This window comes from Globicephala melas, chromosome 11 (assembly GCF_963455315.2).
Source record: "Globicephala melas chromosome 11, mGloMel1.2, whole genome shotgun sequence".
In the NCBI taxonomy this organism is placed as follows: domain Eukaryota; kingdom Metazoa; phylum Chordata; class Mammalia; order Artiodactyla; family Delphinidae; genus Globicephala; species Globicephala melas.
The window spans coordinates 3,838,795-3,864,050 of NC_083324.2; the positions used below are offsets into that span (position 1 = coordinate 3,838,795).

Below are 25,256 nucleotides of genomic sequence, written 5' to 3' on the forward strand. Positions count from 1 at the left end.
ATTTCTTATAGGTTCCTGATACTGTTTAGAAATTATTCTCACACATGTGTGCTAGGATGGGTGGTTAACCTTCCCTAATAGTTTATAAGTAACCGTGTGTCCTAGCTTGCCCAGGAAAGTCCCAGTTTATGCTGTTGTCCTGGCATAACTATTAATTATACCCACTTTCACTCCAAAGTACCCTAGCTTAAAGAACATATTGTAGAGTCGTTGTGGTTTTAAGTCACTTTGGGTTTGGGACCTCTGCTATCTGTTCCATGTACACGTGCTGTCACACCTTGCCAGCTGGCCCCCTTTGCAGTTCTAGGGTCATGCAGACTTGGAGCAGACAGGCTCCAGGAGTTGGACCTACTCCCTGAGCAGACAACAGCTATTTCTGGAGCACAGCCCAACTTTACAGGCAGAGAATTGAGAGAAATCTGTCAACAGTGGTTCCTGGTTGTCATACTTGGGGACCCAAAGCAACTAGAGGCAGGCCAGAAATGGATGCTCAAGCCAGCAGATGTTCCAGGAGGTCAGCCAGCAGGTAGGTGGGCCTCAGGGTCAAGTCTCTGGTCTCATGGCTGGAGGAGTCAGGAAAGGGACCAGGAACCACTGAAGGTGACAGATATCAGACATGGTACCCAAGCAGCAACCAGAAACCTTGAGGCTGACAGTGAGAAAGTCTCCATTCTGAGGCCTTCAGGGCTCAGTTGGAGCCTAAGCAATGCCCCTGGCCTGAAGACTCATTTTATTTTTGAGTCCAAGGTGAAGATGAGCCTACATATATCAAGGAAGAGCATGTGGCTCCAGCTGAGTAGGCAGCAGAGGCTCAGAAGCAGGCAGGACCTGAATAGATGCTTCTGGAAATTCAGCCATGGATGATCACCTCCACAATTTTATGTCATCATATCCTCATACCACCTAAGACTTGCCATGGGGGATAACTGTGAAAATAATGGAAATAAGCACAAAACATTGCCACCACAGATTTGAGCAGGCAGAAGAAAGAGTCAGCTCGAAGACAGGACAATGGAAATTATTGAGTCTGAAGAACAGAAAGAAAAGAGATTGAAGAAAAATGAACAGAGCCTAAGGGAACTGTGGGACACCATCAAGTGGCATATGCATGTGGGAGTCCCAGAAGAGGAAGAGAGATCAAAAGAGGCAGAGAGAATATTTAAGAAATAATGGCTGAAATTTTCCCAAATTTGATGCAAGACATGAATATAAACGTCAGAGAAACTCAGCAGGCTCCCAGAAAGATGAACTCAGAGAAACCCACACCAAGACACATTAATCGTCAAACTTTCAAAAGACAAAGACGAAAAGAGAATCTTGAAAGCAGTAAGAGAGAAGTGAATCCTCACATACAATGAATTTCAATAAGATCATTAGCAGGTTTCTCATCAGAATTTGGAGGATACAAGGTACAGGGCAAATACATTCAAAATGCTTAAAGAAAAAACTTGTCAGCTAAGAATCAATCCTGAATTCAGGAAAACTGTGCTTCAAAACTGAGCAAGAAATTAAGACATACAAAACCTGAGGCAGTTCATGACAACTAAATCTGTGCTGCAGGAAGTGCTGAAGGGAGTCCTGCAAGGTGAAATGAAAGGACACTAGAGAGAACCACAAAGCTATATGGAGAAATAAAGACCTCAATAAAGGTAATACATAGGAAAGAATAAAAGCTAGTATTATTGTAACAGCAGTTTGTAACTGCACTTTTTGTTTTTCTACATGATTTAAGAGACTAATATATTTAAAGAAAAAAATTAGTGTAAAAGCCAGTATTACTGTTAACTTTGGTTTGTAGCTCCAAATCTTAGTTTCTACATAATTTGAAAGATTTAAAAGAAATGTTAATTTATGTTTTGGGACATACGATATAAAAAGATGTAATTTTTAGGACATTAACAACTGACAGTGATGGGGATGATGCTGTAAAGGAGGAGAGTTTTTGTACGTTATTGAAGTTTTGTACGTTATTGAAGTTGTAATCCCCATGGTAACCACAAAGAAAATAACTACAATATACAGAAAAGGAAATGAGAAATTGTAAAATTTCACTACAAAAAATTAAAACAAATTAAGACAGTAATGCAGGATATGAAGAACAAAAACTCTAATAAGGCATATAGAAAATAAAAAACACAGTAACAGAAGCAAGTCCCTCCTTATCAGTAATTCCTTTAAATGTAAATTGGCTAAATTTTGTAATCAAAAGACTGAGATTGGGAGAATGAATAGCAACTCATGATCCAACTATACGCTATAAGAGACTCACTTGAGATCCAGAGACACAATTGGGTTTGAATGTGAAAATATGGAAAAAGATATTCCATGCAAATAGTAACCAAAGGAGAGCAGGGGTGACTATACTAATATCAGATAAAATAGACTTTAAATTTAAAAAGATTACAAGAGACAAAGAAGGACATTCTATAATAATAAAATTTCAATACAGTAAGAAGATACAACAGTTATAAACATTTATGCACCTAATGACAGGCTGTCAAAATATATGAAGCAAAACCTGACCAGTTGAAGACAAGTAGTTCTACAGTAATAGTGGGAGACATCAATAACCCACTCACAATAATGGATAGAATAACAGACAGAAGTAAGAAAATAAAAAACAACACAATAAATCAACTAGATCTAACAGACACATGCAGAACACAAACAAAACAACAAAAACAGTGCACATTCTTTTCAAGTGTACATGGGACATTTCTAGGATAGATCATATGTTAGGCCACAAATTAAGTCTCAGTAGATTAAAAGAAATAGATTTCACTCAAAGTATCTTATCTTACCACAATGGGATGAAGTTAGAAATCAGTAACAGAAGGAAAACTGGAACGTTTACAAAATTGTGGAAATTAAATAACACACACCTAATCAATGGATCAAAGAAGAAATTACAAGGAAAACTATAAAATACTAGAGACAAATGAAAATGAAAACAGCGGGCTTCCCTGGTGGCACAGTGGTTGAGAGTCCACCTGCCGATGCAGGGGACACAGGTTCGTGCCCCGGTCTGGGAAGATCCCACATGCTGTGGAGTGGCTAGGCCCGTGAGCCATGGCCGCTGAGCCTGCGTGTCCAGAGCCTGTGCTCCGCAACGGGAGAGGCCACAACAGGGAGAGGCCCATGTACTGCAAAAAAAAAAAAAAAAAAGAAAATGAAAACAGCATACCAAAACTTATGGGGTACAATGAAAGCAATGCTAAGGGGAAAATTTATAGCTATTAATGCTTACATTAAAAGGCAAGAAAGATCTCAAGTAAACAACCTAACTTTACAACTTAAGGAACTTTAAACTAAACCCAAAGCTAGAGAAGGAAGGAAATAAAGGTTAGAGCAGAGATAAACTAAATAGACAATATAAAAACAACAGAAAATCAATGAAACCAAAAGTTGATGCTTCAGAAAGATCAACACAATTGACAAATCTTTAGCTAGATGGACTAAGAAAAAAAGAAAGGAGACTCAAATTCCTAAAATCAGAATTGAAAATGGGACACAACTACTGATTCTACAGAAATAAAAGGGATTATCAGAGAGTACTATGAACAACTAACTGTATGCCAACAAATTGGATAACCTACATGAAGTGGACAGGTTCCTAAAACACAAAACCTACTTAGTCTAAATCATGAAGAAATAGAAAATTTGAACTATACCTATAAATAGTAAGAGATTGAATCAGTTATCAAAAATCTCCCAACAAAGAAAATCCCTGGACCTGATAACTTCAGTGATGAATTCTCCCAAACATTTAAAGAAGAATTAATGCCAATTGTTCTAAAATTTTCCCCCCAAATTGAAGAGGGAACACTTCCCAACTCATTCTGTGAGGCCAGTATTGCCCTGATATTGGAGCCAAAGACACTAGAAGAAGACTACAGACTAATATACCTGATGAACATTGATGCAAAATTCCTTAGCAAAATATTAGCAAACAATTCGGCAGCATAATAAAAGGATTATACAACATGACACTAAACAGGATTTATTCCTGGAATGCAAGCATGGTTCAACATATAAAACTCAATCATTGGAACTTCTCTGGTGGTCCAGTGGTTGACTCCATGCTGCCAATGCAGGGGGCCCTGGTTCGAACCCTGTTCAGGGAACTAGATCCCACGTGCCTCAACTAAAAGATCCCGCATGCTGCAATGAAGATCCCGAGTGCCACAACCAAGACCTGGCACAACCAAATAAATAAATATTTTAAAAAATTGAAAAGAAAGATTTGGTCTATACCTATAATGGAATATTATGTAGCCTTAAAAAGGAAGGGAATTCTGCAATATGTTATAACATGGGTGAAACATGAGGACATTATGCTACATGAAACAAACCAGTCACAAAAAAGACAAATACTGTATGATTCCACTTATAGGAGGTACTTAGAGTAGTCAAAATCATAAAGATAGAAAGTAGATTGGCAGTTGCCAGGGGCTGGGGGTAGGGGAGAATGGGGGGGTGTTGTTACAGAGTTTCAATTTTATAAGATAAAAAGAGTTACGGGAATAGATGGTGATAACGGTTGCACAACAGTGTGAATGTATTTAATACCACTGAACTTGCCTCTTAAAATTTAAGTCGGTAAATTTTTGTTATACGTATTTTACCACAAGCACACACAAAAGCCCGCAAAACATCACAGTCTTGAGTCTCAGCTGATATACTCTGCCCTCTGCCGAAGGCCGAGGTAAGCCAGCATCAGAGAAGTGTTGAAGCCCTTGAGCCATTGAGCCATTGAGATGGAGCTGGGACTTTTTGTCTTAAGTCAGAAGTGTCACAAGGGAATCCCTTCTGCATCCACCACAGCCATGTGTGTGCTCTCTCTACCCAGGACCAGGCCGCCCTTGGGGAAATGTGGCTGGATTCACCACTCTGCATGAGTGTTCCTGACACACACTCGGTTGACTCACAGAGCACCGCCTCTGTTTCATAAGTGACCTGCTGGGGATTCTTATCCCTGGAAGCATAAATGATTCCCACAGTTATTTTGATTCTCAAGGGATGCAGCTGTCCTGCTCTCCCCGCCCCCTCACCCCAGGTGAACATGACGTCTTGAGAAACCATTTTCTAAAACCCTCCCTAACCTGTTCATCTCCAGCTACAGGCAAACCCCCAAATTTGGAAGAAGTAGTCTTGACATCCCCACAACGAGGAGCGGGAACCTCTGCCTCTGAGGTTATCGAGTTCAGCGACCCCTGCCCTGACGCCCGGGAGAAGCTGCAGGAGATGTGTCGCCTTGTGTGAGCACCTTAGTGGTTGGGGGTGTATGGGAGAGGAGGGCACAGCCTGTGTGTGCGTGGAGGGGGATCACGGACGTGTTGGCTACCCAGTGCCCCCAGCCACAGTGACAGGGTGATAGTTGTCCCTCACACACAGGTCCCTAGTCCTTCCACAATCACAGTCATTTTCAGTCCTACTATGACCTTATGAGGGAGGCAGGTTTATTCCCGTTTTACAGATGAGGAAACTGAGGTACCCCAAGCACATGGTAAGGCATTGTCTGAGGTCCCACAGCTCAATGGGCCTGTCCCAGGGCAATGTTCTTTGCCTCCTCACCAGTGAGACCCCTTTGCATGGCTTCTTAAAGTTTACACACCCTTACAGTTAAGAATGTTTATTTCTTGACATAATTTGTCAGATGTTCTCTTAGAAAAAAAGGAACAGCTCTCAAAACAAAAAACACTGACATGGGTGATTAATGGTATTTATGATTTTGTGTGTCCCACAAGTCCTAGCAAGTGAATCTGCGTTCCTCCAAAGGCCTGGACCATGGGCCATAAAGGATTTCAAACCTAGTTACATCTAAGCATATATGTGTCCTGGGGCTCACAGGCCACTGTCACTGCAGCTGTAGAATATGCGTAGAGGGCAGCCACCCAGTTTGCTCCTTACTGTGACATTCCAGAAGGAAGCTGTCTTCCTTTGTAAGCTCAGGATTGAGAGGTGATCAAAGCCTCCAGCTCTGCCACCCCGTTCCACACGCAGCTCCACTCCATGGGTCCCCACTCCTGTGCAAAAGGTGGAAATCAGGCCAGGGCCAGTCTCAAAGGGGTATGGGGACCTTCCCAGTTCTTCCTAAAAACATTCTGTAAGGATGAGGGGTTGGGGTAGGGACAGATACTTTGGGGACAGGGAAATGGAATGGGAGTCTGGGGAGCTGGGTAGGGGCTGTAGAGAGCCTGGTGAGTGAGAGGCAAGTGGCTAGAAAATATGTTGGTCTCCTTCCCTGCAGAGAAGCCGAAAGGGTCTCGTGGAAAGGGAGGAATATCTTCTACCCATGATCTTACGCAACTACAGGGCAAAGATGCCCCCTCATCTAATGTCTACCCCCAAAGGGGATGCTCAGATCCCAAGCTCCCACCATCCGCACCCTCCAGGTGCTCAGACTTCCACTCCCACCCCTCACCAACCTCCTGCCCATCATCTTCACTTGGACCGGCATTCTCAGGAATGGAAGGCACCCAAGAAGGCCATCAAGTTGCATTACACCTTCTATGATGGGTCGTTCTTCGTTTAGTATCCTTTTATTTGGTGCTTCCCTTTCTCCCCAGCAGCTCAGCCCAGAGAACTCCAGCCTTTGACAAAGCCAGAGTGTTTCCTTTGGCTTTTCATTTGGTCAGAGAAGTCTGGTGACGGGTCCTCTGGGATATTAAGAGTTTGTTCAGGTCAGAGAAGAAGTACCAAGAGTCAAGCCTCAAATTCAGTCCTGATCAACCAGTACGTACTGAACCCAACTATCTGTGATTACGTGTCAGTGCGGGCTGGGGGTGCAGCAGCAGTCCCTGCCTTCGAGGCTCTCCCAGGTGGGAAGAGATTGGAGACACAGAACAATTCATCTCTAGCCGAGAGAAGGTGATAGGAGACCCTCCATCCTGGGGGGGGGGGGGTCTTTGTCCTTCTGTCCCAGGCTCAATGGGTAAGTACTGTGGTTCTTGCATACTTTGCCCCCAAGATCCATGTATTTGGAGTCTAACCCGCACTGCACATACCCCACCTGGCACATGCTCGGGTTGATCTGCAGCTGAGGTCTGGCGGTATTCATGAGAATGTGGGCAGCTGGGTCCCAACCTTGGGGTGTGTGAGTGGCACAAGGGGACACATTTTCTCGTTGAGAATCTGGTGAAAGGTATAGACCCTCTTCCCAGAAATATGAACTGATACACATGCATGTAAAACATTTCCTGTGATTGCAGGGGGTCTGCAGACCTTCAAAGCTTGTCCATGCACCAAGAACCCTAGACTGAGGAAAACTAAGATTTCTAACATGCAGGGTAAAGGCTGAGAGTTATGCATATTTTAGCATGAATGGAGTCAGGTTGCTTTCTTCATTCACAGATGTTTATCGAGTATTATATGCAATGATTAATGGAATGGAGTGAATGTACCACTTTACCTTAGAGGGAGGTGGCTCTCTGAGCCGTCTCAACAGGCGGCTCGGCAGGCCTTTCTGGCCATGGCCCCCCTCGCTTCCTTTGGCCTCCTATCCACTGAACTGGGAATTCAGAATTGCAGTGCCTGTCAAAGGAGTCCTATGGTTTCTCTGACCATAAATGAGTGCATTCATTACCCTCTGCTCAGCCCTGCTTCCAGGGCACCTTGTGCATTGAACTCAGCACACACCTTCCCAGGCAGCTGCTGCTCACAGGGGTCATGGGGCTCCCTCTCCCCCCTTTTCTTCCTCAACACTGCATTGAATGGGACCATCACCCTGAACTCGTGAAGCTGTGTCCGTGAATTAGGTTGCTATTGGCAGGACCAGAGAGGGGTGGACAAGTGTAGATCAGGGGATCAAGGTACTGCAGACCAGCCTGCTGGGATCCATGTTCCCTTCCCTGCCACAGAATCCCAAGGACCCCCTGCTGGGACCACCCGAGACCTCAGGCCATCGATGCTGGTGCGCTTGACTCAGACCCCAGTGATCTTGGTCATTAATGTATTTCTGCTGTGGGAGTCCCAAGAGGCCTGGATTCTAGGCCCAGTTCTTCTTGGTGACCCTGCATAAGCCATTCCATCTCTCTGGGCCTCACTTCTCTCCATTATAAGGTGAGAAAGTTGGACCCAGTGATCTTGAAGGACAGCATCTGCGTTACTGTGATCAAATGGCCAAAACACACGTGCAGGTGTTGGATCCCTCTGGATTAGAGAAAATGTTTGGGAGACACTTCCCTCCCTCATGGGTTCCACAGAACCCTGGACTTGGCAGCTAATTCTGTCTTCACGGAGACTGCTGGGCAAAACTTTCAGGTAGAAGTGATGTGTCTGCCCTTGGATTGCCAAAAAGCTCCAAGCCCCAGTGGGTTTGCACTGGTCAGTGTCAGACCCCAGAACCATCCCCGGCATCGCTTTCATTTGGGCTGTCAGCATCTCCTTGGACCTCTCTCCTCAATGGCTGAGTCTCCTGTCAAACTTCCCTCAAGTCCTTTTTTCATACAAAGATACAACTCACCACATTAAAAACAAACCATAATCCCCATGTGCCCAGTACTGTGCTAAGTGCTGTTCCTTTAGGGATTTGTTGAGCACTCAGAACTGCTGTGTGAGGTGCACTTTTTTTTTAATATGTAAAATGCACATAACATTTACCATTTTAAGCATTTTGAAGTGTACAATTCAGTGGCATTCATAGTGTTGTACAACCATCACGACTATCTAGTTTCCAGCACTTTTTCATCACCTCAGAAGGAAACCATGTACCTAATAAGCAGTCACTCCCCATTTCCCCTCCCCCACAGTCCCTGGCAACTGCTCATCTCCTTTCTGTCTCTATGCATTTCCCTATTCCAGACACTGCATATAAATGGAGTCACACAGTATGCGGTCTTTTTATCTGGCTTCTTTCACTTAGCATAATGTTTTCGAGGTTCTTCCATGTTGTAGTATGCATCAGTTCTCCCAGTTCCCCGACCAGGGATTGAACCCCAGCCCTTGGCAGTGGAAGCACAGAGTCCTAACCACTGGACCTCCAGGGAATTCCCTCCTTTTGTTTTTTTGATTGGGGTGAAATTCACATGACATAAAATCAGTCCTTTTAATGTGTACAATTTAGTGGCATTTAGCACATTCACAGTGTTGTGCAACCAACTCCTCTATTGAGTTCACCCCAAAAGAAAATCCTATACCCATTAATTGGTCACTCCTCATTTCTGCCTACCCCCAGGGGCAACCACCAATCTGTTTTTTTGTCTCTATGGATTTGCCTATTCTGCACATCTCATATAAATGGAATCTTACAGTATGTGGCCTTTTATGCCTGGCTTCCTTCACTTAATGTTTTCAAGATTCATACATGTTGTAGCATGTGTCAGAATTTCCTTCCTTTTCGTGGCTGACTAATATTCTATTGAATGGATATACCACTTTTTAAAATCCATTCTTTCATTTATGGACATTAGATTGCTCCCACCATTTGGCTAGTATGAATAATGCTGCTATGAACATTCTTGGAGAAGTTTTTATTTGCACACTGTTTTCATTTCTTTTCGGTCTATACCTAGGAGTGGAATTACTGGGTCATATGATAATTCTATATTTAACTTATTAACTTATTATGAAAACATTCAGAATGTTTTCCAAAGTGGCTGCACCATTTTACATTCCCACAGCAATGTGTGAGGGTTTCAATTTCTCCACATCCTTGACTATACTTGATATTTTCCAATTTTTAATTTCCAGCCATTCTAGTGGGTGTGAAGTGATACCTTGTCATGGTTTTGACTTGCATTTCCCTAATAACTAATGATTAGGAGCATTTTCATGTGCCTTCTTTGTATAATCTTCTTTGTAGAAATGTGTATTCAAGTCCTTTGCCAATTTTTTGATTAAGTTGTGAGTTCTTTTTATATTGTGGATACTAGACCCTTATCAGATATATAATTTACATATATTTTTCCTGTACTGTGAGGTGTCTTTTCATACTCTTGATAGCATCCTTTGATATACAAAAGATTTAAATTTTGATGAAGTCCAGTTTTTCTATATTTTTGGATTTTATATCTAAGAAACTATTCCTTATTCCTCTGTTTTCTTCTAAGAGCTTTATAGTTATAGCTCTTAGGTCTAGATCTCTGGTCCATTTTTCAGTTGATCTTTGCATATAGTATGAGTAAGGGTCCAACTTCATTCTTTTGCATGTGGTTCCCAAGTGTCCTAGCACTATTTGTTGAAGAGACTATTCTTTCCCTCATTGAATGGTCTTGTCGCCCTTGTTGAAAATCAATTGACCATAGATATATGGGCTTATTTTTGGACTCTTAATTCTGTTCTGTTGATATATATGTCTATTATGCCAGTACCACACTGTTTTATTATCACTTTGTAGTAAGTGTTGAAATCAATAAGTGTGGGTCCTTCATCTTTATTCTTTTCTTCAAGATTATTTTGGTTATTTGGGTACCCTTGCAATTCTGTACGAGTTTTAGGATCAAGTTTTCCATTGCTGCAAAAAAGATTGATGGGATTGTTAGGGATTGCGTTGTATTGGGTTGGCCAAAAAGACCCTAAGATGTTACAGAAAAACCCAAACAAACTTTTTGTCCAACCCAATATCTGTAGATCACTGTGGGGAGCATTGCCATTAACAATATTAATTCTTCCAATCCATGAGCACCGGGAACAAATGATCTGAAATGCTATATGAGCAACAACTACAATAGAAAAGTAATAAACAAAAGGAAATGATACCGTTTACAATAACATCAAAAAGGATAAAATACTTTGGAATAAATTTAACCAAGGAGGTGTAAAACTCGTACACTGAAAACTACAAAATATTGCTGAAGTAGAGAGGACTGAAATGAATGGAAAGACATCCCATGTTCATGAAGGACAACTTATTTCTATGTGTTGGTGTTGTATCCTGCAACTTTGCTTTGCATGTTTCTAGAAATTGGTCCTTTTCAACTAGGTTACCTAACTGGTAGAGGTACAGATCTTCATATAATTCTCTTATGATCTTTTTTCATTTCTGTAAGGTCAGTAGTAATGTCTCCACTTTCATTTCTGATTTTAGGAATTTGAGTCTTCCTTTTTCTTTCCCCCTCAGTCAGTGTAGCTAAAGTTTTGTTAATTTTACAGATCGTTTCAAAGAACCAGTTTCGGGTTTTGCCAGTTCTCTCTATTGTTTTTTCTGTTCTCTGTTTTGTTTTTCTTTTCTCTAATCTTTATTATTTCCTTCCTCTGCTAGCTTTAGTTGTACTTTACTGTTCTTTTTATAGTTCATTATGGTAGAAGGTTGGGTTATTGAATTGAGATCTTTCTTCTCCTGTAATATGAATATTTAAAAAATTTTATTAGTGTGTAGTTGATTTACAATGTTGTTAGTTTCTGCTGTACAGCAAAGTGAATCACTTATACATATATCCACTCATAGTTTTTTAAATTTTTAATCTTTTTATCTTTTTTTAAATTGAAGTATCGTTGATTTACTATATCCACTCTTTTTCAGATTCTTTTCCCATACAGGTCATTACAGAGTATTGAGAAGAATTCCCTGTGCTATACAGTAGGTTCTTATTAGTTATCTATTTTTTATATAGTAGTGTGTATATGTCAATCCCAATCTCCCAGTTTGTCCCTCCCCCCCTTTCCCCCCTAGTAACATAAGTTTGTTTTCTACATCTGTGACTCTATTTCTATTCTGTAAATAAGTTCATTTGTACCATTTTTTTAGATTCCACATATAAGTGATATCATAAGATATTTGTCTTTCTCTGACTGACTTACTTCACTCAGTATGACAATCTCTAGACTGTATAAACAAATGAAATAATGCCATTTGCAGCAACATGGATTGGGCCTAGAGACTGTCATAATGTGAATATTTATAGCTGTAAATTTCTCTCTGAGTACTGCTTTCACCTGATCCCATAAGTTTTGATATTTTGTGTTTTTGTTTTCATTTATCTTAAAGTATTTTCTGATTTCCCTTGTGATTTATTCTCTATCCATTAGTTGTTTAAAAGTGTGTGCTTAATTTCCACTGTCTGTGAATTTTCTAAATTTCCTTCTGCCAGTGATTTCTAGTTTCATTCTGTTGTCAGAGAATATACTCTTTATGGTTCCAGTTTTTTGAAATTTATTGAGACTTGTTTTGTGGCCTAACATACTGTGTAAACCAGAGAACAATCCTTGTGAACTTGAGAAGAACGTGTATTCTCCTGTTGTCAAGTGGAATGTTCTGTATATGCCTGGTAGCTCTAGTTGGTTTATACTATTGTTCAAGTCCTCTGATTTTCTGTCTAGTTTTTCTAGCCATTGTTGAAAGTAAGGTAGTGAAGTCTCTTTTATTGTAGAACTATTTCTTCCTCTAATTCTGTGCATTTTTGCTTTATATATTTTAGGGCTCTGTTGTTAGGTGTTTATATGTCTATAGTTGTTATATCTTCTTGAGGTATTGGCCCTTTTCTCAATACATAATGTCTTTCTTTGTCTCTTGTAAAAATTTTTACTGAAGTCTATTTTGTCTGATATCAATACAGCCACCTTTCTTTTGGTTACTATTTGCATGGAATATCCTTTTCCATCATTTCACTTTCAACCTAGTTGTGTCTTAGCATCTAAAGTGAGTCTCTTGTAGATAGCATATAGTTGAGTAATACATTTTGTTTTGTTTTTATCCATTTGGCAGATCTCTGCCTTTGGAGAGTTTAATCCATTTATATTTAAAGTAATTGATGATATGGGAGGACTGAATTCTGCCATTTTGCTGTTTCTTTTCTTTCTTTTTCATGGAAAGGCATTTTATTTTTATGTATGTATGGGGGCTGCATTGGGTCTTTGTTGCTGTGCACGGGCTTTCTCTAGTTGTGGCAAGTGGGGGCTACTCTTTGTTGTGGTGCATGGGCTTCTTATTATGGTGGCTTCTCTTATTGTGGAGCACAGGCTCTACGCACAAGGGCTTCAGTAGTTGTGGCCCATGGGCTCAGTAGTTGTGGCTCGCGGGCTCTCGAGCACAGGCTCAGCAGTTGTGGCACATGGCCTTAGTTGCTCCGTGGTGTGTGGGATCTTCCCGGACCAGGGATCAAACCTGTGTCCACTGCATTGGCAGGTGGATTCTTAACCACTGCGCCACCAGGGTAGTCCCAAGGCATTTTATTTTAAATACAGCAGTGTGTACATGTCAATCCCAAACTCCCAATCTATCCCTCCTCCCACCCTTCTCCCCAGTAACCATAAGTTCCTTCTCTAAGTCTGTGAGTCTATTTCTGTTTTGTAAATAAGTTCATTTCTTTCATTTTTTCTTCTTGGATACAGCATATAAGTGATATCATATGATATTTGTCTTTCCCTGTCCTACTTATTTCACTTGGTATGATAATCTCTAGGTCCATCCATGTTGCTGCAAATGACATCATTTCATTCTTTTTAATGGCTGAGTAATATTCCATTGTATATATGTACCACATCTTTATCCATTCATCTGTCAGTGGACATTTAGGTCACTTCCATGTCTTGGCTATTGTAAACAGTGCTGCAATGAACAATTGGGGTGTGTTTATCCTTTCGAACCATGTTTTTCTCTGGGTATATGTTGAAGAGTGGGATTGCTGGATTATATGGTAGCTCTCTGATTTCCTTTTCTCCACACTTTCTAGTTATTTTCTTATTGGTTTCCCTGGTATAATGGGTTGAATAATGTCTAACAAAAATTTATGTTTACCTGGAACCTCAGGATATGACCATATTTAGAAATAGGGTCTTTGCAGATATAATTATTAAGATGCAGTTATATTGGATTAGAATGAGCCCTAATCCACTGATGTCCTTATAAGAAGAGAAAACAGACACACAGAGAGGGAAGAACACCACGTGATGACTGAGATAGACGTTAGAATGATACATCTATAAACCAAGGAATGCTAAAGATTCTTGGTAACCACTAGAAAAATAGGAAGAGGCAAGGAAGTGTTCTTCCCCAGAGCCTCCAAGAATATGGCCCTATCAGCACCTTGATTTCAGACTTCTAGACTCCAGACTGTGAGAGAATAAATTTCTGCTGTTCAAGTCACCCAGTTTGTGGTACTTAGTTACAGCAGCCTGAAGAAACTAATTACATTTGACAACGTATTAGTTTGAGTTAAGACCAACTTAGCCTCAGTAGCATGTAAGACTCTGCTCCTATACAGCTCCATTCCTCCTCCTTTATTTTGTTGTTAACAGAAATTAACTCTTTATACATACATTGCCATTAATATAGATTTACAAGTATTGTTTTATGCATTTGTTTTCTCAAATCATATAGGAAAAAAGGAATTATAAACAAAATAATAATACTGAATTTTATATTTACTTATGTAGTTACCTTTACTGGTGTTCTTTTTTCCTTTGTTTGTCTTTGAGTTACTGTCAAGTGTTTTTTCATTTCAACTTTAAGGAATCCTTTTAGCATTTTTTGTAGGGCAGGTGTACTAGTGGTGAACTGTCTCAGCTTTAGTTTATCTGGAAAAATCTTAATTTCTCCTTCATTTTTGAAGAATAGTTTTATTCAATATAGAAGCCTTGGTTGATAGCTTTTTTTTTTCAGCTTTTTAAATATTTCATTCCAGTGCCTCTGGCCTTCTTGGTTTCTGATGAGAACTTGGCCACTAATCTTATTAAGGATCCCTTGTACATGACAAGTCTCTTCTTTTGCTGCTTTCAAGATTCTTTCTTTGTCTTTTTGCAGTTCGATAATAACGTGGCTGTCTTTGAATTTATCCTACTTGCAGTTTGTTGATCTTCTTGAATGTATAGAGTCATATCTTTCATAAAAATCGGGGAGTTTTCAACCATTATTTCTTTCTGTCCCCTCACTTCTTCTGGGACTCCTGTTATGCATATATTGGTCTACTTGGTGGTGTCCCACAGGTCTCCTAGGTTCTGTTCATTTTTCTTCATTCTTTTTTCTTTTTGCTCCTCAGGCTGGATAATTTCAGTTGTTCTGTCTTCAAGTTCACTGATTTTTTCCTTCTCCTGCTCCAGCATAGTGCGAAATCCATCTAATGAATTTTATTTATTTTTTGGTTTAATAATTAATTAATTAATTTATTTGTTTATTTTTAAATTTAATAAATTAAAGTATAGTTGATTTACAATGTTGTGTTAGTTTTAGGTATACAGCACAGTGATTCAGTTATATGTGTATATGTATATTATTTTTCAGATTCTTTTCCATTATAGGTTATTACAAATTATTGAACATAGTTCCCTGTGCTATACAGTAGGTCCTTGTTGGTTATCTATTTTATGTATAGGAGTGTGTATATATTAATCCCAAACTCCTAATTTATCCCTCCCCTCACTTTTCTCCTTTGGTAACCATAAGTTTGTTTTCTATGTCTGTGGGTCTATTCCTGTTTTGTAAATGAGTTCATTTTTTTAGGGTTCCACATATAAGCAATATCATATGATATTTGTCTTTGTCTCTGACTTACTCACTTAGTATGTTAATCTCTAGGTCCTATATGTTGCTGCAAATGTCATTATCTCATTCTTTTTTATGGCTGAGTAATATTCCATTGTGTGTGTGTGTGTGTGTGTGTGTGTGTGTGTATAACACATTTTCTTTATCCATTCATCTGTTGCTGGACATGTTGGTTGCTTCCATGTCTTGGCTATCGTAAATAGTGCTGCAGTGAACATTGGGGTGTGTGTATCTTTTTGAATTATAGTTTTCTCTGGATATATGCCCAGGAGTGGGATTGTAGGATCACTGAAATTCTTCCTGTCTGGGGCACTTCTGAAATTCTGGCAAAAAGGATAGTAGCTGCCCACACCATATCTGTTTTAGTCAGGACCAGTGCTCCTTGCGGCCTCCTAAGTAGGAAATGAACAGGGAGACATTGTCTACTCTTCTAGATTGGTAAGAAGGGGAAGCAGCCTAACAGCATTAGAAATATCCTGGCCTCAGAGTTCAGATACTGGCTCTGCCACTTCCTGTGATGTGATGTAAGGCAGATCACTTCTCTGCACCTTGGATTCCTCATCTGTTGGGTGAATAACTTACCCTGGTTTGTCTGGGACTTTCCTGGTTTTATCACTGAAAGTAATGCATCTCAGGAAACCCCTTACATGCAGGGAAACCCTACTCATCTGTGAGATGAAGGTAATAGTACCTACCACAGGGTGGTTGTGAGGAGTAGAAAGAGGATACAGGGAAGCACCCAGGGCATGGTTGGTTCCATAGTCATTTAGTTGTTACTTATGCAAAGTGCAGAAGACTGGGAATGATGTACCAAACAGCTAAAACACTGACATGTAGACTTGCTTTCCATGAGGCACCTAAGAGCAGAATTCTGAGAGTTTTCTGTTAGTTCTACTTAACAATTTCTGCGAGCTATCCCTCTGGACACATCGCCGTGTGTCAGATCCCCATGTGCTGCAGAGGGAGAGCCATCACCTGCCTCTTTAATGACACACCCAGCTTCTCCTTCCTGGCCGTGTTCAATGCTGAAGGCCAGGGCTGCATTCACTACAACCTGAAGGCCTGGTGAGTCAGTTGGGGGAATCTTGGCCCCATGGAAGTATCTCTGAGGGTGACAAAGTGGGGCACCGAGGTGCAAAGTAGGAGCCCCTGGGAAAAAGATGGACCAGGCAGTGTCCAGAGATCTAGGAAGACAGTGTGGCAGGGCCAAAGCAGTGCCTGTAGGGACATAGGTGCTTTGAGGCCCTTACTTGCTGGATTCATGTCATAGCCAATGAGAAGGGAAATTCCCCAAGTCCTACTCCACTTGTTCCCGCCAGAGCACTGAGATCTTCACTGTTAGCTAGATTCATGGAAGAATTCTTTAGGGAAGGGAAGTGTTTTATACTAGGAAGCAGTGTAGGAGAGGCCATGGGTAGCACATATTCTTGGTAGCCAAATGTTGATTTTGTCTGATTTTCCTAAGGAACTGTTCTAGGAGGGATTGAGTTACTTTCATGTGACGGTTGTTCCGTTTCCCATTTTGGTGCCTGAGATCTTATATGCTCAGGCTCCTGGGCTACGGGCACACGTTCCATTTCTCTCCCCCTTGGGTTAGGCCTGAGCCTCCACCATCTCCTTCAGATCTGACCTTCCCAGCAGACTCCCCAGTAGCATCAAGAGGTGTGAGGGGACATCAGACCATGTTAGGTTGGGTAAGTAGGGCCACCTGCAAGAGTCCACAGTTCCTCCACCTGGGGCAGAGTCTCAGAGCCCTGCCTGCCTATAGCCTGTAGTGATGGGGGATTCCTTCCAGGTCCTGGAGGAAGCTCCTCATTTATGTATCTCTCCTAGCTGCCCATACGTCTTGGTGTTGGATGAAGAAGGTGGGACCGCCAACGACTACAACGGCTATGTAGTCCACAAGTGGAGCTGGACCTCCAAGACAGAGACTTTGCTCTCTCTGGAATACAAGGTAGGGGTGGGCAGCAGAGGTGGGGCTTGCCACTGGGCTGTCCAGCATTAAGAGCCAGAGGGCTACCTGTATGACAGGAGCCCTAGCCTCAAGGAGCTTGTAATATCAGAGGTTCCCACGTTGATGGGCAGTGGTCCAGGGCTGACTGAAGTGAACTTTTCACCAGCCTACAGCAACTGTTGGCTGCTGTACTGACCTTTCTTGGTAATATGCTTCCTGTTTTATTTTTATTATTAATGATATTATATTTTATAGTTAAAATGTCCTTTATTTTAGGAAGTAACTGTTACAGTAGTTTGATAGTTTTATTTTTAATGCCTATGTGTGGCAATAAGAAAAGTAATTCTATGTTGGTCTCCCCAGTTTTTGTTTTTATAGTTTTACTATCTGTGAAACAAAAAAATCTGAGAGGTAAAGGAAGCTGATAGACACAAATCCTTTTTTCATTCATTTGGTTGTTCAGCTATTCATCAAAGAGTTATTAAATAATAAATGTTTAATTACTAATATTAAATAATAACTTAATACATTTAATATACTAATAAAGCAATTAAGTGTGCTTGTCACTTTACCTATGGCAGAGTTTCTCATCCCTGGAACTACTGACTTTTTGAGATGGATAATCCTTTTAATAACTGTGCATTGTAGGATATTTACCAGTATCTCCCTAGATGCCAGGAGTACCCCCTCTCCTAGTTGTGGCAACCAAAAATATCTCCAGACAGTGCCAAATGTTTTTGGGGGGCAAAAATCACCTGTTGTTGAAAATCACCAATCTAGGGGATAGAAAGATAGACAATACCCCTCAAGGAACTCAGAAATCTAGGGGAATAATAAGAATATGTGGTAGAAAAGTATAAGGGCTGTGAGAGAAGGACAAGCTCATAGGATTGGGATTCAGAGAAAGATCACAGAACATAGAATCCACCCAAGGTAAGAGTTACAGACAGAAGCACTGTTAGAGTTCATGGTAGGGCTCAAGCATCCTGTCTCATGCCCTTCCTGTTCATCCTCTATGTTGACCACTGGATTCTCATTCTTATATCTCGATTCCTGTAGACCATACCACTGCTCAGAAACATTCAATTCCTTGAACGTGTATCACCCTTCCTACCCCAATGTCCTGAAATATAATACATCTTCTCTCTCTGCCAATCCAAATTTTCCCTCCTTCAAAGCCCTACTCAGACTTCCTGTTCTCATGGCACTCCAGTCCACACCCATTTCTCTCTTCTCCCAGTGCCCACTGTCTGGATTAAAAAGTAATCCGGACTGAAATGACAAATTTCAGTCATTGTACAATTAGTCATGTAATGAAGAGGTTCTCAGTTGTGGCTGCATATCAGAATCAACCATGGGACTTTAACAAAAATATAGATCCCAGGCACAGCCCTAGAGAGATTGTGATTCAGTTGGTCTGTCATGGGTTCTGGAGTTTGTAGTTTTCACAAGTCTTTCTATTGCTTGACCAGGTCCAAGATCTCCAGTCCAGGAGTGTATTGAGTTATTGCCTTACTATTTAACTTTTTGTAGTTATATGAAAGTTTACAATCCAAAAAGATTATAAATTGGTTGCAGGCAGACACCATATGTTATATGTCAGTATGGCCAAGTGGACAGAGAACTCTGGGATGAGGGTCTGAGGAGCCACGTACTAGTGTCAGCTTTGCCAAACCCTGGGTGTGCAGCTTTCTGAAAACCACTCAGCTTCTCTGAGTCTTGGTGGCTCATCAATACAAGGTGGGTCACAAGAGCCTCCCTCCTGCCTCACACTGCTTTTGTGAGAACTAAATGAAACAGTGGTGGGGAAGGTGCTTTGACACACTAAAGTGTTTCAGCAGTGTGTCTTAGTTCATTATTCTGTTCCCTAGAGCTGCATACAGAAATGCACAACAGGGGCTGGTACAGTCAGGAGTGGCCTGGAACACAAGTGGCCTTGAGTTGTAACATGAGTGTGTGTGCATATTATTCTCATAGATACAGATAAGAAGGAGGGAGAGCATTCTGGATAGAGGAATATCATCTGTAAAGGCTTGGAGTTGGGACTCAGGGTGGCATCGTTAAAAGTTCACAAGTGCTTCTCATGAAAGAAGAGTAGGGAAGAGCTGTATGTGTCAGGGGGGTGGAGGTGAGAGGCACTGGATGTCATGCTGAGGAGTTTGCATGCTGTCTTGGAGGCTGCAGTGGCAAGTTTGTTTCTGCCCAGATATTTATCGTTCCCAGCATTTTCATTCCTCTCTGAAAATCCAGTTTCCCTCCAGTATCATTTCTCTTCATCCTGAAAAACTTCCTTTAGCATTTCTTGAAATGGAGATCTTCTGGCAACAAATTCTGTTTTCTTTCATGTGAAAAATGTCTTTATGAAAGAATATTTTTGCCAGATATGGAATTCTGGTTGACGTTTTTTTCTATCAGCATTTTAAAGATGTTCCACTGTCTCTGTCGTCCATAGTTTCTGATGAGAAGTTTGTAGTTATTCAAATCATTGTTCATTTTCTCTCATTCCTTTCAAGATTTTCTCTTTTAGTTTTCTAAGTTTGACTATGATGTGTCTGCATGTGGTTGTCTTCATATAAATTCTGTTTGGGGTTTACTGAGCTACTTTAATCTGTAAATTCACATCCTTCAACAAATTTTGGGGAGTCTTCTGCTGTTGTTTTAGGGGAAGAATGCACTCCAGTCTCCTTCCTTTTCTTCTGAGACTCCAATTACATGTATTTTAGACCTTTTATGTTGTCCCAAAGGTCCCTGAGTCTCTGTTCAATATTTTTCTGTTTACTTTTCAGATTGGATAATTTACATGGATCTATCTCCAAATTCACTGACTTTATTCTGTCATTTCCATTCTGCTGTTATGCTAATCCTGTGATGTTTAAAAATTCCAGATATTTATTTTCAACTCTATGATTTCTGTTTAGTTGTTTTTTATATTTTTTGTTTCTCTGCTGAGATTTCCTAATTTTTCTTTCATTACAAATATATTTTCCTTTGTCTCATTGAGCATAGTTAAGTTAGCTGCTATAAAGCCTTGTCTGGTAATTTCAACATCTGGGACATATCAGACAGGATTGGTTATTTGTTGCCTTGAGAACAGCTCACACTTCACTGGCTCTTCACATGTTGAGTTATTTTGGATTGCTGACATTGTGGATGTTATGTTTTAGAGTCTCTGAGTTCTGATGTATTTCTCTGAAGAGTGTTGATTTTTTTTGTTTTAACAGGCAATGGGCTTGTTTAGACTCATAATGCAAACTTTGTCTCACCCGCAGTGGGCAGCAGCTCAAATCTCAGTCCAGTTTTCTGTTTCCCTGGAAGTAAACTGCCTTGAGTTTTCACTGCTCACACATGGTTCAGGGATCAGCCAAAGCTGTGGACTGTTTAATCATAGCATTTGGGACTCTACTTCTCTGTCCCTTCTGTAATTCTCTCCTTACTTTTCTGTGACTGTAGTTGACCCCAGGTTTTGTCCTTTGGTTCTTTGGGCCAGAAAGAACTCATCCCATGTTGATCCTTTTAAGTTTTGACTCTTCGAAATCTGCCTGCTTTTGCTTATTCTTCTGAGCCTTTGAGTAGTTGTTTTTTGTATTTTTTCCAAGTTCTGTGGGAGGATCAGCCTGTTAGGACCTGACTCAGCTATAGTGGGAGTATAACCAGCTGGTTAGTTTTTAAGCTGAGGGCTGCTATGCTCCATCCAGCATTTATGTGGAAGGTTGACTGGAGAGGGAAAGATCAGCAGATGGGGCTAGTAGAAAGACTAGTTAAGGAGTTACTAGCCAGACTTGACATGATGGAGGGTATTAGTAATATTTTTTAAAGGGGCCATTTCAGTAAAATAAATCAGTGGCATTCAGAAATGGGCTGTAGGGGATAAATGAGAGGAGGAGGGAATTATAGATGACTCCACATGGAGTGTGTGTGTCTGGGTGGAAACAAAGCAGTTTCTGAGAGGCTCAGAGACCCATATGGTTTTTGATGTGCTAATTGGGCTCAGTGGACATCTCTCTCTGGACAGGGATCCTCACCTAGAACGAGAGATTGGGGATGATATGCACGTCATATACATGTGGCTCACGAACTCCCAGGAAGATGAGCAGTGGCTGAGTTCACAGAGCACCATCGTTGGGACATTGGGAAGAGGAAGAGAAACCACCCAGGGGCCAAGATAATTAAAAACAGCTCTACCAAGCTAAGCCCTTTGCTTATTTTATCTGTGAAATCTGCTTAGTGCCCCAGAGAAAGATTCTGTTATTGTCCCCCGGCTCAGAGAAGCTAAGCAACCTGCCTCAAGTGTCCAACCACAGTGCTTGAGCTCCCAGCCACAGCTCACAGCTCTGTTCTACAGTCTCTAGAAGGAGAACTGGAGCAGGTAGTGTCTCTCTTAAGTGAGAGTGATCTACAAGTTTGAAGATGTCACACACTTGGCAGGAAGATGGTCATGGATCAGATGTTTTCAGAGTGTGGAAGGGGACTAGCATCCAGGCTGCAGAGAATGAGGAAGGGGCTGGATGGTGAGGAAATTGAGTGTGGACCTTTGGACCAGCAAGTGGAATCCTAGAAGGAAATGGGAGGAGTGAAGATGGAGAGCACTTTCTTAGTTCCGAGGAGTTCTGGGGCACGTGTAGGTCAGGGGCTGTAGAGCTACAGATGCCCAGGCCCTGGTGGGGCCACTGTGCATAAATAACTCTCTGCACACCTGAACCATCCAGGGCCTTACGTGCACGTTGCTCTGCCACATCCTGACAATATCTGCTCGTCTTTGGTGTGGGCCTTTGTGACTTAGAAAGCCACTTCCATAATCTTTATCTTATTTGAACCTAACACGAGCATTTTGACTCTGATATTGAAGATTGGGAGCTTCAGGGAGGCCCAGTGGCTTGCTAACCAGAGGCAGACCTGGGACTCACTCCAGGCCACAGAGTTCTTAGTAAGGAGTGAGTTGCTATAAGGGCAACTCACCCTCCCTGTGTTCTTCTCTGGGACTGCTACCTAGGAAATCCCACCATTTTGGAAGTGATGAAAAAGGGTGGCCCCTCCTCAGGGGAGGAGTGGTGACACATTTGGTGACTGCAGGAGAGGGAAATGAGCATGTGTGGCACGACCCTGGCTAGGTTCCCTTTTGCCATCTGCCCACCCACCTGCAGAGGGGTGAGGTCTGGTCCCCCTGCCAAGGTAGCTCTGCGTGCTTTCCTAGTCAGACCTGGTGCCTGGGTGGACCCAGCATCAGATTCAGGGACAGTGTTGGCTTCTGACTCCTATCCAACTCTACCAGAGCCAAAGCTGACTCGCCTGTTGGATCCCTGTGTCTCCTTCACAGTTGGTTACAGGTTTGGGTTGGAAAGGGAAAGGGCAGGGGTAAAGAACCATCATTATTTTTTCTGCTTATCCCTCAAAGAAAAATTGGAATTCTTATGTGTTCTCCCTGAAAACAGGATTCTAGCATAATAACCAGAAAGATCTTACAGCTCTCTTAGGCCCAAGCCAAGAGGGGTTTTGTGTTTTGTGGTTTTCTGTTGTCCCCCCTACCCGGTCAGGAACGGGTAGGTGGGACAACAGAAGCAGGGATCCACTGAGTCCTGGTTTTTTTATCCACAGGTGAATGAGCAAATGAAGCTGATGGTGCTAGGACAGGATTCTATCATGGCCACCTTTACCTCCCTGAATGAGACAGTAACACTCCCCATATCGGCCAACAGCTGTCCACATGTGACATCGCACAATAAACGGGTAAGGCACACAGACCAGTCACCCAGGCCTGACCCCAAAGTGTTTTAACATGGATTGTCACTTTGGAATGCCTCTGTTCTTCCTGCCTCCCCTACCCATACAAGGCCCCACCTCTTTACCTGTCTAATGGACTTGTACTCATCGTTCACTGTCTGACTTTAGTACCACCTTCTCTGTGAAACTTCTATCAAGAGTCTTTCAGGGGCTTCCCTGGTGGCGCAGTGGTTGAGAGTCTGCCTGCCAATGCAGGGGACACGGGTTCGTGCCGCGGTCTGGGAAGATCCCACATGCCGCGGAGCGGCTGGGCCCGTGAGCCATGGACGCTGAGCCTGCGCGTCCGGAGCCTGTGCTCTGCAATGGGAGAGGCCACAACAGTGAGAGGCCCACGTACCGCAAAAAAAAAAGAAACTGTATTGGCTCAATAAACTGAAAAGTCAGTCTGTAGATAGGCAGCATCAGGCATGGCTGGATCCAGGCCCTCAAAGGATTTCATCAGATCTTCCCATCTCTTGGCTCTGCCTTCCTCTTCGTTGGCTCTGTTTCCAAGGAGTTTCTCTTATTATGGTGACAAGATGGTCATGAGCCTCTCCAGGCTTATTGTTCTACCAGCTTTGGTCTCCCCAGGAAAAAGAGGAGTTCTCTTTGCTAAGCACTTCAGTAGAGGTGCCAACACCAACATCATTGGCTCCATCTACTTCCTGCACCTGAAATGTTCTCTGTGGTGAGGTATGTGTGTTGCTCTTACTAGCCAGGCTCGAGTAGTCATGTCCATCCCAGGAGCCGAGGGGTGTGATCAGCCCCAGGTATACCACTCGGGCAAATGATTAGGCAGGAGTGTGTTCCATAAAGGAAAATCACGGTGCTGTTACCAGAAAAGGGAGATATGATGCCGGATAGAGTAACTGCCCATGTATTGATGACCCTCTCCACCACCCCCTTTCCCATCCCAGGTAGAGTCTGCCTGTCCCCTTGCTCAGCCCTCCCAGCAGTGACTCACCTCCATTCCAACACTGCTTTATTTACAAGCCAGCCTTCTCTACCAAAGTGGGAATTCCCTGTGATTCCTACAGGTACTGTTGCCCTGAAGCACAGGGACTGCTTCAAATGAAGCACTTGCTAAGGGGGTAGGTGAGCCAATGTTGGAGTCTGGAAACTCAGTTCTTCATTCACTGGGTCTTTGTGGATCCTACTGTGTGCCTGGTCCAGAGTCAACATTGTGGAAAGAGATGGAGAGGATGAGGGGACAAAGTCCCTGATCCCTGAGGAGTTTATAGTCTGGAAGAGAATAGTTGACATTCACCATGAGACTGGGGTGGCCATGGGCTCCTTGGTGGCACTGACCGCTGGCATTACACACAGGGGATTGGCTCACTCAAGAAGCCTCCTTGGAGTGGGAGCCGGGGGGACCACACCTCCCAGTCTTCCCGGGGCCAGTCCTGGTTTACGCCTATCAGCCCAGGAGTTATTAGTAGCATCCCTCTTAGAAGTGTCCCAGTTTGGCTGATAAATTATAGTCACTCTGAAGGAGGCGTTTGCACTGTGAGGGCATTTGCCACCACATGCCAACAGGCTCGCAGGGCTGACAGAGCCCATAGGAGCAGCCAGCCCCACGTCTCCCCTTTACATGGGGACACGCGAGGCTGGCATTTGTTGGAGACCCATGTTATCTAAACAAGACACAGAGAACACCTGTGTTTTTCCTGGAGGGAAGCGTTGCACCTGTTTTTTTCACTGCTCTTACATTTCAGCAGCATTTCAACTTCATTAGTTCATTAGCTAATTCAATAAACATGTATTAGCGGGCTTCCCTGGTGGCGCAGTGGTCGAGAGTCCGTCCGCCTGCCGATGCAGGGGACACGGGTTCGTGCCCCGGTCCAGGAAGATCCCACATGCCGCGGAGCAGCTGGGCCCGTGAGCCATGGCCGCTGAGGCTGCGCGTCCAGAGCCTGGGCTCTGGAACGGGAGAGGCCACAACAGCGAGAGGCCCGCGTACCGCAAAAAAAAAAACCCCAAAAACATGTATTAGCACCTGCCGTGTGCCGGATTGGCTGCTGGGGATGTCGAAGTGAAAGAAGCCTCACTCCCTCTAGTCTCTGAAATACTTTCACTCTAATGGAAGGGGCAAAAGCATCAACACAGGTTTGTGATCCAGCTTGACTG

General features: G+C 42.5%; 1 protein-coding gene across 1 annotated transcript in view; it reads left to right on the top strand.

Annotated features, from left to right (window-relative positions):
- The window catches only part of C11H3orf20 (chromosome 11 C3orf20 homolog), a 73,109-nt gene that overhangs the window by 2,821 nt on the left and 45,032 nt on the right, over positions 1–25,256 (top strand). The window contains 7 exon segments of the mRNA XM_030840858.2: positions 589–600; positions 5,144–5,258; positions 6,251–6,294; positions 6,297–6,534; positions 16,331–16,483; positions 17,252–17,372; positions 22,965–23,096. Coding sequence (XP_030696718.2) covers positions 589–600; positions 5,144–5,258; positions 6,251–6,294; positions 6,297–6,534; positions 16,331–16,483; positions 17,252–17,372; positions 22,965–23,096 — 815 coding nt within the window.